General features: G+C 39.6%; 1 protein-coding gene across 4 annotated transcripts in view; it reads left to right on the forward strand.

Moving 5' to 3' along the window:
- The window catches only part of LDAH (lipid droplet associated hydrolase), a 124,434-nt gene that overhangs the window by 106,009 nt on the left and 3,878 nt on the right, over positions 1 to 14,547 (forward strand). For 3 of the 4 annotated variants that reach the window (XM_055810188.1, XM_055810187.1, XM_055810189.1), the window contains one exon: positions 1,415 to 1,497. In XM_055810188.1, coding sequence (XP_055666163.1) covers positions 1,415 to 1,497 — 83 coding nt within the window. Of the gene's footprint in view, positions 1 to 1,414; positions 1,498 to 8,315; positions 8,337 to 14,547 lie in introns of those variants that run through there. The other variant, XM_055810191.1, reaches the window with a different exon arrangement.

Genomic DNA, 14,547 nt, shown 5'->3' on the forward strand with positions numbered 1-14,547 from the left:
TTAGCCATTCAGGGTCTTCACTGGTTTTGCAAACTGGTGAGAAAGGAGAAAAATATTGCTTTTCATTCCCACATATAGATTATGAATGTCTCTGTAATTCAACAAGCACAGAGGCTTCAGATTGTGTTGGCAGGAGAAGCTTGGCCATCTTAATAGCACAGTAAGTTGAATGGGCAGGAAAAAGGGGTAAAAGAGGTGCTGATTCTTTGCATAGTCATATCTGCACATTTCTTCAGTACAGCACTGATGTCAGAAATGGGTAGCCCTTATTAAAACTGGGCAAGTCTGAACAACCTCTGAAGGACCTCTCACTATCTGCAGACATACTGCAACATTGATGGCCATGTAGCGACTCTTGATTCTGCAGTTGAATACATCAGGTTTATTCTAGTAGCAAAACTCATAATCTAACAGGTATGTGCTTGTTCAAAGCCAGGTTTTGGACTGTGCACTAAAATTTCTTGCCAAGCTTCTGCAGGTTCTGTTGTAACAGAAGCCAGGCTAGGTAGACACAGTGTCATCTTGCTGCATCAAAATGTTTAAATTTATGAATATTTTAGGCAGCCAGGCAAACTGACCCACTTTTCAGAAATGCTTAGTTCCCACTGCTGTCTGACTTACATGGGACCTGCCAGAACTCAACACCTCATAAAATTAGATTGCTTTTCATTAGGTGTCCAAATGTTAGACTCAATCACTGATGCCTCTGAGACAGTACCTTGAAGACCAACTCACAATAAATTACACTGAGCCATTTTTAATACTTTGCATTCCAGAAGGGTAAGACTTAGACATTTAGTGTCCAGTCCAGCCCTGTCAGGGTAAGTACCATCAGTATTATGCAGGACTGCAGTTTTCAATGATACTTTTATTTGCCATTATTTTTATTATTTATGCTGAATATTTGGATGACTTGCATATTAAAATGACAGCAATTTAATAATCTATTGATTGGTAATGCCTTTTAATGTATGCATTGTATTTAAAAGTCCCCGCTTGCAAACACTTCATGGGTGATTTATTACGCTTACCTTTACCTTTCTAAAAGTATGTAGTGAAAGCTAGTCATCAAAGTTCCTTCTCTGCTCAGGAGAGAGAGAGTCATCACCGTGGGCTGATTCAGAAGTCTGTAAGATAGATGGATAGAGTTACATTCCAAAGGTTACCTTCCCTTTCCGTTAATTATGGAATTAATTAAGGGGGGGGGTGTGACTGAATTTAGTCTATATGCCTTTTTAATGATTCATTTAGGTCAAAGAAATGCTGCCCTTTCTGTCACTGGGATTCTTTTCAGTGGGATAGTTGGGATGATAACTCCTCTAGTTGCCTTACTTTTTTGCAGGGTTGGGCATGTATTGTTTTTTCTAAAAGATTTGCTGTGTACTTATATTATTGCTTGTTTCTTTTTCTGCAGCCAACATCTTGTATATGGCAAGTCAAGAAATGATGAAGGTTGTGGAGAGAGACAGTACAACCATAAAGCAAAATTTAAAGAAGGTAACTATTTAATCCTCAGAGTTTTCATGGGAAGCCCACATACATGAGGCAATGTTATATTTGTGCAAAACCAGAATTTCAGCAGGCTTGCTTTTGCTGTTACGTGAGTGTCATGCCGTTGACTTTGGAGAAGCCATGAAAGGCATCACTGGTCATTAAAATGTCATGGAACCACATCTTTGTAGATGTAGCATTCACCACTGTCAGATGTAGTATCCCATCTGGTATTTTTTCCTTGGTGGAGGAGAAACAGTCTGTGTTTGCTGAGCCTGAGGTGTCGTTCTCAGTGAGGCCGGTAGTTACCTGGGTTCTGATCAGACAGACAGATGGTCAGCCAGGACGTGAGTGCAGGCTGATTGACCAGATCTTCTGACTTTGCTGCTGGTCCAGTCAAGCAGAACATGTACCATCTGTGCTGTGTGGTGTCAGTTAATATCATGGGATTTTGCAGGCTTGATTTTTCCGTGGTATCAAAACAATAGAGAGGAGTCAGCAAAATTATTATGACTCCACTGTTTCAGCCACTCAACTGTAGTGTAAGGGAAAGGCACAGCAAGTGTGTTCCTCGGACACTGGAGCTACCGCTGTACAAGTAAATGAAGTAGTTTTTGCGACCTTTCTCCTGCACTGAACTTTCTTGTCTGTGTGGATTTATTGTTGAAAGAGATGCTGGTACAGTTTCAGTCTGGACCAATAGCATTCACCCAGTCAGTTCCCAGGCATGGTTCAGGGGTTGGCACAGGTCCGGAACTGTTCCTGACTGGAGTTTTGATGTGGTCACTCTGTTTTGGAGGCCAAGAGAATTTAGTAGCGTGGCCATTGTCAGGCCATCCCAGATGGCTTATGAGCCAGAAAACTGTCACATTTAATAAGCTACTATTGGTGTAGCCTCTGTGAGTAGATAAACAGTACAACCATATCATTTCACTGTGTCCCCTTTCTTCTCTCTATTTTTTTGTATCATCCTTGTCTTTTTGCTGGAAGAATGATTCCAGCACTTAGCACTGGCAGAGATTTTCCTTGGAGAATGAAATTTTCTGGGACAGAGGTCCTAGATCTCTGTAAGATTACTTTGTGCCTTGTAAATAGATATGGTACAAAGTTCACTTCATGAATCAGTCTTTCTTTTTTTGGCTGAAAATGGATCTGGTTTTTACTTATCCCATTTGCCTTCTCTGCACTTTGAAAGTTATGTTCAGATGTTTCAGTTCAGGTTTTTTTAAAGGAGCTGAAATAACACACAGGAACAAGAAACACTACAGGGCACTAGGCATTCCTGTTTTTTCACATTTTTATTGCAGTTCATTCAAAATTCTCCTGCACTTCTGGGGGAATCTCAGTGAAGAAACTGAAGGGCTGATCTTGTAGACTGAAAATATTCTCATTTCTCACTTTCCATGGGTTGATCCAAAGCCCAATAAACTGAAGGAAAATGGTTGATCTTACTGACAGAATGACCCCTCTAAGAGTCTGTGAGCTGTAGGGTCTGCCTGTTTCCCAAGGGTGACCCCAGCACAAGTAGTGCCCTCACCAAACAGGGTCCAGTCCCACAGTACTGGAGCAGGGCAGGGTAACAGAGTCTTTCAACTGTCCCAGACAAGGGAAAACAATAAACCAGGTCCAGCATCCCTCCAGAGAATCCAGTCAGGAGCAAAAAGAGACAGGGCCAGGGACAGAACTGGAGACAAGGCAACAATGTAGGTCCAAAGTCCATCCAGGAGGCACGGCCATGACGGAAGGCAGGTTACAAGGTAGGATCCATCCAGGTGACAAGCTATGTACAACGTAGGTCCGATGTCAATCTAGGACACAGGGACAGAGGCAGGGCCAGAGACACATACTCCTACGACAGTACTTGAGAGGCAGAGACTAAAGGCGAAGGACAGAGATGTAGGCAGGGAGTATGGATCAGGGTCCCAGGCAAGGCTGATAAGGCCTGTTAGTGCCCTGAAACTGAGGGTAAGACGGCAGGTTACTGTGTTAGTCAGGGTACAGAGGAGAAGAGTACAGGAGCGGGACTTCAGGTGCTTTTTGAAATCTTAATCGCAAGCACATGTGCTTGAAGTTAAGCATAAAAGCTTTGTTGGATGAGGACAATAGTGGTGACATTCAGCTACAGCTCCAGTGACTTCAAGTGGTTTACTCAGATGCTTCACATTACAAAAATACTTGTTTCTTGTACTGAATGAAAGCCTATAGCCAACAGTAAGAGTTTGCAGGTGTCCTAGTCTGCTTCATCTGTGCTTTTGTTGACTCTGTCAATGTAAGCATGCCCTCGGCAGGCAGGAGCTTTTTTAAACCTGTGTTAACTTTCTTTTATTGATTCTTCATACTTTTGTATGTATGTCCTCATACTTTTAAAGTGGCAAACATACTCAAGAAAACAAGAAGCTAAAGCAAGTTTATAAGCAGTTGGCAAACTGAAGAAAAAGCAGGTCTAAAAATGAAGCTAAAGGCTTCTCTTTTTTCATCTTCCTAGTAATTTCTGGGAACGTAAGAATTAAGGAAAAAATTTTGAGTTGGCATTATGTTAAATTTGAAGTGTATTGACAATAAAAATGGGCTTAACTTATGAAGGTTGGAAGTTTATAAAAACAGGAACTATAGTCCAAGTTGCTATAGAACTGGCAGGCTGTCACTTCAAAAAATTTATACTGTTTAGTAGGCACTGTGATCGTATGCTAAAAGCCAATCTTAACACCTGACTTTGCCAACTGCTGTGGAATAGAAAAGTTATTTCTGGATCTTATTTGCATTCTGTGATCTGAAGAAGAAAGAAGAAGAGACACTAAATTATTCCGATCTTTCCATGCCCAGGTTTAACTGTAAATATTACTAGTTAGGGACCAGGAGAAATTTTATCTCCAGGCCCCAGATTCTTAGCCTAACAATGCTAATTGCTCAGATTTATGTTGAAAGAATGGGAGCTGGAATATTGTTTGGATAACTGAGAGGTATTTCATTTATAATCTTCTTAAGGCAGAAGTCGCGCACGTTAAATAGCAGTGTAACTGTATAAGGAGGATGGAGACCTGTCTTCTAACAAAGTAATGTATGATAGGGCATTTAAAATATTGGTTCTAAAGCTATTCATCTGGATCAAGCAGTACATGAATGTAGACATCTTATTACAATGACACAGGCAGTTGTGATAAATCACAAAATCCAAACAAATAAGGTAGGGGATGCTGATAGAAGATTTACTCAGCTTTGACAGTTAATTATCATTAGCTGGTTGTGTCTAAGCCAGCTGAGCTACGTTCTTTCACTATAATAACACCAACTCCCTTTCCTAACAGAAACTGGAGGCAAAGATACTACTATACTAGAGGAAGTTTATTGTAATTCTTGCACAAAAGGAAGTGGATGTAATTCTGTATTCTTAAAAGATGGATCAGCACTGAGCATCATGGAGCTATTACAAATAGAATAAAAATTAAAAAAGGAAGGGGAAAATGGTTATGTTGTGCATTGACTAGCATGCCTGTGATGGACAATGATATTTCCATATAGAGGCTCTCTGCAGCACTTAACTTTTTAAGTCTGCATCATGCCACATTCATTGCTTTACTTTAAGATTTAGCTTCATTGACTTTTCCTGTCAAGTGAGCTTATAAACCCATTGTAATCAAGAAGGTACTGCATTTAAGGGTAAAACTAGGTTCCTTATAGAGGAAATTTTGTTTAAAAAAATCACCCCTCAGATTTTGTATTTGTTGAGATACATTTTGTTCATTACTCCCTGTGTAATACACAGTAGTTCTATTTTTAATTGTAGGATCTGCTCCAAAGCCCATCTAAATCAATAGAAGAGTTTCCACAGACTTCAGGAGGTCTTGAATCAGTTTGGCAGTGAATTTTCTGTAGTCATTCATAATTTCTTAAGACCATAAATCATCTCCTTCAACAACTGAAAATCATGTTCTTTTGGTTAGTATTTTAAACCCAAAAATGTTTATACATTCCTTGAATTTAGTTTTGCCAGTGGTCTGGTGTAGCAGATACATCAATTGTATAAGGAAAAAGACATGAAACATCTGAATTAGAGATACAAAAATGAAAAAAAAATCTGTTGTCTGAGAAAAATAAATTTTAATCAAATAGGAAGAAGTATAAACTCGAAGTTTATGGACACATGAACCTTTTTTCACTTAGTTTGAGGAAGTCTGTATTGTGGGTGGCTTATGGCCACCCCTATATAGATGGTTAAGTGGGGAAGAAATTCACTTTTGAAAAAATTAAATGAATGAAGTATATGTTTAACACTTCCTGCTTATTTCAATGGTGTATTTAGAATTAAAAATAATACAAGTTTATATCACACCAGTAATACCACAGAAAAGGTGTTCTCCAAGAGTATCAACTACACAGTGGTATGCAGAGTTTTAGAGTAAAAATTGCAAAAATGAAGGATTACCTTTCCACAGAAAAGTGCTAGGTTTTTCTTTTGAAAAATTGCCTTTTCTAGAGAAAATTTTTAAGACTGAGCAACCAAGAATTATTTTGATCCCTGAAGCAGCTGTTTCGATGTTGCCTGCTGTTTTTGGTTGAGTCTCTGTAGACATCCACAGGGGTTTAGTAATTATTCCCAGCGACAGGAGCATGATCTAAGATAAGTGGTTAAAAGAATACTACAAATACTTTGCCTGCCCACAGACTGAGTTGCTTGCCTACGTTTGTGAAAAAACTTCCAAACACTCTTTCTGAATAGGTGCAAAGTGCTCTCTCGAGCCAAGAACACCTCTTTTTTGGCTGGTCTCACATCCTTTTTGGCCTGCGCTCCCTGGAGTTACAGAGTTGAAGTTAGGGAAGTTGCACATGTGCTTGGCGATTTTGGTGCCTGTGTCATTTGACCACAAGAACAACCTTCTCTTTGAAGCACCCAGAATGCCTAATCAGCGATCAGCAGTTCCTCTCCTCAGTGGAAAAGGATCCCAGTGAGCATTCAAAAAGTTCAATGTACCACAATATACAAAGTGACTGAGCTCCTGTTACCATCGTTCATGCTGTGTGGTATTCTAATAAAGAAGTGATGACATGAATTCCTAGGATTTTTGCGATGGGTATGAGGTGTGTGCTACATGCAACGAGAAAAGACAGCAATATTTCCCCAGCTTTCTGAAGAATACTTAAGAAGTTACTGTCTGACCTGTACTACTCCTTTACTGCTTACTTTCCCTCCCTTTGCCACAGAGCTCATTGCACAGCAGTGAACAAAATTTATGTCATTGTGGCCAGATGCTGATCCTGCTGTTGCAAGAAAGATCTGACTGATTCACCTTAGATAAAGTCTCACTGAATGTAGAATCAGGCTTATATTCAGAAGGAAATACTGTTTGCAGTAAATATGGTTGAAAGAATCTGGCCTGGTAACAGTATTGCTTAAATAGTGGTTTCAGGTCTGTTTGTTTTTATTTTGGTATTTATACACACTTGACTTCTAAACTACTCATGTTCCTGGCACATCTAAATATATACCCTCAAATCACTTTTAAGTCTTGAAAAGTAACATAGATAATATAAATAAGTTAATCACCCTGGTTTGTTGATAAACCCTGTACATCCTTTTTAAAGCACATTTTTACTTTGCATTGAATTTGACCCTTCATTATCTCTGAGAAAGTGGAAATAGAAATGGCCTCTCTTGATCGCTTGGATCTATATGCAGAGGAGCCAGCAGCATTGCTAACAAACGGCAGCAAAGTTAAAGGGGAACCCTACCCCTTCCTCAATTTACCATATTTGCAGTTAACACTAACAAACGCATGAAAATGGGGAGCCTGCATGTGCCTGTTTGGTGGAACACCATACCTTCCACTGGGGAGAGGAATAATGCATCTTAATTGCTCTGAAAGTAAATTCTGCCCTCTCTTTCCAGGCAGAGAAGCTAGTTTTGTTTATTATTTCTGTTGGTTTAACAAAACTGACCACGTTCCTTACATTAAAACCACCACAAATACCTGAACTACCTATTACACCTTACTACAACCCCTGCAGGTTAGTATTTAAAAATAACGTTGTGTACAGCAGATTGTCAACTGCCTCTTCTCAAAACAGTCCAGCAGAAAAAGGTTGGGTTCACAGTGCCCTTGGAAAGTTGAGAAATCGCAGTTCTGGTAAAGCAAGATGAGAAGCATGTTCCAAAGACCTTGCCATCAAACACGCTGATCTCAACCACAGCAGGATCACAAGGGGAGAGAGATGGTGCCTCGGAGAACCAGATCCCACAGCATTTAGGGCTTCCTAGGGCAATGCTAGCTCTTTGAATTCATCCCAGAAACAGATTTGTAAAGCCAAAGTATAACTGAAGCAAGTCCGAAAAAAAAGTGTGTCCCAAACCAGTCTGTTCCCATGTCATTTATATTATTATTTTTGCAGGATAAGGTGGAGATGCTTTCATAATTCCAGAAAAGCTAAGTCATTTTCTATAAACCATGATTGAAATTGAAATTAATTCTGGGCTAATGCCTTTTAAACTAATTTTCATCCAAGAGTAAATGAAGCTGGTTACTATTGAGAGATGTCACCCAGAGAGAAGCTGCTGTTTTAACTAGTGAATGCATGTGGGATTAATACTGATAAGAAGTTAATGTATGAGAGACAAAGATTTCAGCAAGGTCACTGGTACAGTCTTGCTTGCCATTGCACTTGTGCCGCTAGTTTATATCCACAGAGATCAGTCCTTCACTCTTTGCCATAAGCTGGAGTAGTGCCTGCCCATGTAATAAGATCCTAAAGTTGTTATAACATGTACCAAATTCCAGCGAGATAAAGGAAAGTCAATTAATATTTTTTAACTTTTTTGATTTGTTTTTCAGTGTTGACCTATGGCAGCTACAGAAGAGGCATAAATGAAATCTCTTTGTAATTTATACTTCTGTGAACTGTCATACATACTAAAACAAGTGCCAATGGAGTCAACTGCAGGAAATCTTTATTATTTTCTTAGAAACTCTTTAAAATGTAAACATCCTGTTGATACAAATCTCAGATTCTTCTGATGTTTACTTAGCAGCTGCCATCATTGTGCAGTGTCTGAGTACACATACCATATTACAGGGTACTAGGCTGACAGAGCCCTATTCTGACTTGTGTTTTATTTTACAGAAGCTAAGGCTGAAAATACTTCTGAGCAATGTAATGGTAAAACAGCTTACACATTGCTGTTATTTTACAACCGTTTGAAACTTAGAAATTGCACAACTATTTCAAACACAGTATTGAAATAGCCAGCCAAAGATAACCCACATCCCTTTCACTGTGCCCTCGCCATCAGATCCTGAAAGAGGAATGTATTTGTCACTCATAACAAGCAGGGTATTGCATTAGGAATCATATATAAAGTTCTTGTTCTCTCCAGTGGTAGCTGCCATTTCCTTTCTGAGTGGGGAATACCTGGATTCAATCTCAGCATTCAATATTGCAAAAGAACAAAAAATAATACTCTCGCCCTCATGGCAGAAAGCTTAAAAAATGCAAATATTGAAAAGTTTAAGCCCAGAAGAAAAAAAGAATGTTCTATTTCTTGTTTTGTAAATCTGTTTATTTTTAAGCTTGTCTCATTATTTTGGGAGCCTGACTCACCATTTTTGAATGCTTAGGTTGGCATCAGTTTTCCATTGCTGGTACAGTGGTTGTGCTGACTCAGGATCTCTTTACAGCTATGCACAGTCCACAGGAAAATACGTACTTTACAGATCCATGCAAATCATATAGCGCATGCCAGTGTTCCCAACCATTAATGAAGTTCCCATGTGCCTCTGGTTGCACATGGTTCATTAACTATACCTGTCTGCGTGCTGCAATAGCAAAACTCCTGATCTTAAAATGAGGATGAGAACATTTGGGTCTTGGAAACTTTTGCTTAAATATGTCTAAAATGAACCTGTCTTAGTATGTTAGGAAAATAGGTATCATCCTAACATCTCTATATTTTGTGTCTGTGTATGGCATAGGCAAAAAGCACAGACATTTTGTCATTCAAAGGAAGAAATTCAATGCCACAAATGACAGCCAAGTATCTGTCAGGTTTCATAGGCCTTGTACCACCATCTGGATCACTGAAAATTTCACCGTAATTGAAGTCCTGCTTTTAGATTTTATTGCATAAACCATTAATAGGGAAGCATTTTGAAAACAATTCTGAACAAACTGTTGGCAGTTTGTAATTAAGAAACATGTATCTTAAAGTTTTAGATTTACAGGCATATGCACAGAGACACACAGAATGCACACACCAACATCTGCACATGAAATAAGTGGATAAAATAGCTGCAAGCATCAAATAAGTTTCCCCACGTCTTCCTGTTATAAAATTAGTTCGTTATAATGTACCCAAACATTAGTTGCATATATGACACAAGTGTCTATCCTTCCTTGACTGTTTATTTTTTATTTCAATCCAAAGGGTTCCACAATGTCTACAAATAAGGATCAGGGCAAAATGCATTGTTTTCTTATGGTAAGAATTCTTGTCTTGGAGAAGGAAGATATTCATTCCAGTGCTGAGGTAATACAGAGGGAGCTAGTGAGTGAGGGGTGAACAGAGAGGAGGAGGAGGCAGCAGGAAAAACCAAAGGCTCTGTTTGCTTGGCCAGAGGTAGGCTTGTGGTGCTGTATGAGGTGGTGGATTTGATCTACCCAAGCCAAGACTGGCACAAGACACACAAGCTGCCTGTAGCAGCAGTGGAGACCAAACAGGATACACTAGCATATCAGTCTTAAGTTGCATGAGATCATAGGTTGGAGAAGACCCTTAAGATCATCAAGTCCAACCATTAACCTAACACTACCAAGTGTTCATGTGTGGCACCTGGATCATGCTTTATGAGTTTACTTGTAGGAATCTACAGGTGCAGTAAGCATTAGAGGTGTGGATGACCCCATTAGAGTCAATAGAACTCTATTGAAGAAGTCAAGGTGGAATTGGCCCTTAAACACGGACATCTGATTTGATTTGGGGCACTGTGAGATACCCCCATCTGGCCTCCAGCTGTTTTGCCGGAAAGTTGTGGGTCTCCTATAAATTCTGCCTGTCATACCTGTCAGTCATGTGCAGGTGCCTCGGATATCCAGAGCATCTTAGATGGCAGTAGGTACCTACACTTAGGCAACAGAGGTCTTAGTGGAGCCTGAAGTGCAGCTTCACCCACCTTACAGTAGACACCTGCTGTTTCAACTGAATAGCCTTCTAAGCACTGATGGCTTTATTGAGTTTATCTTTCCTGACTGTGTGCTGGGAATTTGGATGCCTGGTAAACATGTAAACACTGCAGTGCAGTTACCTGTATTTAGAAGGATTTATGCTGAACTGAAACCAACCCTGACACTAGGAATGACTGATAGTTTCAGAGATATTTGAGGAGTAGGGCTGGGAACAGAGGTTCTGCTGCTAAAAAAGAACTTTTTTAGACTGCTAAAAAAGTGGAGAATCGCTTGGGGGGGAAAGCAACTAGGGTCAAAACTGAGACTCAGAATGGGATGGAGAAACCAGAAGACTAAAATCTAGACTTGGCAGAGCAAGAATGTGGGACAAGAATAAGAAGCAGAAGTAGTGGACATTGGAAATTACTAGGTAAGGAGAATAGAGCTGAAACAATGAGCCAAAGAGTGATAGAGTAGTCCTGAGACCAGAAGGAGACAAAGCAGAAGTCATACTTTGAAAGACGGGGAAAATGACTGGACAGCAAGGCCAGTAGCTGGTAAATATTCTGCCCTTTTCTGCTTGGAATGGAACCTACGTTTCCAAGAATCTTATTGTTTCTGTTCTCAACAGGTGCCTTTAGCTACATTTGCCTTAAAAACAGGAGCAGCACAATAGAAGAGAATTCGTAGAGATAAATAGCAAGTGGTGAGGCCCTGATGTTCCCAGTATAGGCATCTCAGAGGGTTATTACTTTAGCCAGCAGTTGTCTTACCCATGGACCAAATGTCCATTAGTGACTGGAGTTCACAAAGTGTGATCCTGAAGAGCATCTTTGCCTTAGTTTCAGTTGAAAGGAGTTCAAACACTCTGAGACTACTCCACAATGTGAACCAAGGCATGGTAAATCTGGACAAACATGACATTTGCTTCAAAAACACACAATAGATCCAAACTAAATCACCAGTTTCTTTACTGGACACCCCCAGTGTGACACCCAGCAGGAGGGTGTCCCATGTTTTGGCCAGTAGCTGACAGTGCTGCTTCTTTCAATTACACCATTACTTTTGAGGGACAGAGGCCTAAAGCAGTAGAATTGTAGGTGCTAACACTGTTGCCAATATTTTTAGGTGTCACATGTGAAATACCTGGTTCTTGGTTTACCTCCTTGAAGTCTAACAGACTGTATACACAAGCTCTGCTAAAACCAGTTGATACGGCATTACCAAGCATTTCAAAGTTACAGAGCACCGATCCCAATTCAGACACCTTTTATGTATGCATAAAAGCATACATAATTTCTTTCATTAAAACATCGCTTTTCCTTTTTCCTCTTTCATTAACCAAAAGAGCTGTGCAATGAAGGAGACGGCAGGGTGTAGCACTCCTACCTTATTTGTGGCAGAAGCAGTGAAATGCCTGTCTAAAGAAACAGGGAACTATATGAAGTAAAAATGGATAGCTTCATGGTAGAGGCACCTCAGCTTCATATCCAAGAATGAACTTTGTGAAGTCATTAACATTTTTCATGGATGGTCACAGTTTGTCATCACTTTTCTGAGTGACCTTGAAATCTGTTTTACAGACAGATAGACAGTGTTTCAGAGCACCGCAAATGAAGTCCAGGGTGCTATCCCTTGAGCGTAGTCAATACTGTGTAATGCTATACACACTGGAAAACCAGCTGTAGGTGTTTCAGACTACACGACATACTTTCAGATTAATGTATGTAGTTCGACATTGATTTCTGCTCTCCCTGTCTGCAAAACGGAGATAGTAATGGCCACTAAGGTGTTGCAAAACTAAATCAATAAATGCGAGCATGCAAATCCTCTAGTGGTGTGTGCCAGAGGAATGCACATAAGAAAATAAATTCTGTCTGTAAACCATGAAATACGTAGTAAATAAATCTCCAGACCACACACAGAATTTTAAACGAAAAATACTATCATCAAATAGCAGCTCATCAGCTGAACATCATCCTGTCGGTGGATTGAATGAGTCAACGATCCTTTGGATCATGCAGTGAAAGATGAAACCGCAATGCAAATATACCGGAGGCAAGCTAAGAATGCACATAAATCTTTTATTTAGGCATTTCCAAATCTGTGAGTTCTCAAGTTTACAACCTTACCTGGAGAACAGCCCATTTTGCAGCTCATGCAGACTAAGCCAAGTATTTTATCCACCTTTGTAAGTGTAAATGACTTTTCATCTTTTTCTAAATGACCATGTGATGAGACTCTATGACTAGCCTATGAAAATGTCATGGACTACTCCATTAAACTGGAGTTGTTCCATTTCTTTTCTTCTCAGTTTCATGGTCTTTATTTTTGTATTTGTTGGTCACGGAGCCCAGAGTTAAACATAATTTGGTCAGATGTTTGGCTTTCAGAAAGCCTTAATGCAGCTGGCCATTTTATGTTGGCTTTTTTGAAGAATTTTTGAAGAATTGTGACATCCTGTGATTTATGAATCGAGGGCGAGATCAAAAGAAATGTTCTGCTAAAGCAAACGACATACCTTGTTTCCAGCAATTAGTGAGTGACAAAGGAAACCAATAAAGTTTGTTAACATGGGATGCTTTATGTTCTATGTTTTACATATACATAGAAGTATAACTTGGGTTGGTGTCTGTGCAACTGAGATGTATTTTGAATGCAGCCAGTAATAATGTCCAAGATTTTTGTATGCTTCAACAAGGGAAAAGTGAGTTAGACAAAAACTTGTAACATTTTGTGAAATGCAGTCTGGGCTCTTCGCCCACCTCTGCCCCAGTGGGTGCATTTCTTTATGTTCCACATGGCTACAAAAATGATGGAATTGAAGATTTTTGTGATGAAAGGAAAACTTCTTGTCCCCTAATTTATGTTAGCATTGCTCAATTATTCACTGAAGTACAGAAATGAAATACGAAACAAATGAGAGTAATGGAATTGGACCAAGCTATGTGTGTGATATGTTGAGCAGTCAACATCCTTCTGGTACCTGCATTCAGATATTTCAGTATAAAGAATCCTTGTCATTAATCTTGTTCCTGTGTAGTTTTAAATCCATAGGTTTTTACTCTCTCCCAGACAACCACTCTCTCTTCAAATACTTTACAAAAATTGAAAAACATAGTTACAGCATGCAAAGTTGAGATGAAAACAGGGGGAAATGATGACTTGGGAAAGAGTGACATTCAGTGTTTCTAACAGAAAGAAAAAACACTTCATTGAATGTGGTATTTGCCTGGAATTTATGACTTTTGTGTTTAGGTGGTCCCTGTAGCACCTGCTTCATGTATGTCATTGAACAAGGCTATTAGGGCAAGATCAAAACAAAATGGACTTTGATAGAAATTTAGTTCCACATTACAACACAAAAGAAAATTGCTCATTGATTTCCAGGAGGTGCCTATGCTTTATATGGGCAGCACTTCACAAAGAGAGAATAAAGTTGGGGTTGTTCAGCCTGGAGAAGACTCTAGGGAGACCTTACTGCAGCCTTTCAGTACTTAAAGGAGACTTAGAAGAAAGATGGGGACAAACTTTCTAACAGGGCCTGCAGCAGTAGGACAAGGGGAAATGGTTTTAAACTAAAAGAGGGTAGATTCAAACTAGATATAAGGAAGACATTTTTTATGATGAGGGTGGTGAAACACTGGCACAGGTTGCCCAAAGAAGCTGTGGATGCCCCATCCCTGGAAACACTCAGCGTCAGGTTGGACGGGGCTCTGAGCAACCTGATCTAGTTGAAGATGTCCCTGCTCATTGCAGGGGGTTGGACTAGATGACCTTTCAAGGTCCTTTCCAACCCAAAGTATTCTATGTTTCTGTGTTTCTAAGATTCTATGAATATAAAACTCTCCAAGCAAAAAAAGTTTTGCTTCTCAGAATGACCATAATTGCTGTTATTCTAACATG

The sequence above is a fragment of the Falco peregrinus genome, chromosome 7 (genome assembly GCF_023634155.1).
Source record: "Falco peregrinus isolate bFalPer1 chromosome 7, bFalPer1.pri, whole genome shotgun sequence".
NCBI lineage: Eukaryota > Metazoa > Chordata > Aves > Falconiformes > Falconidae > Falco > Falco peregrinus.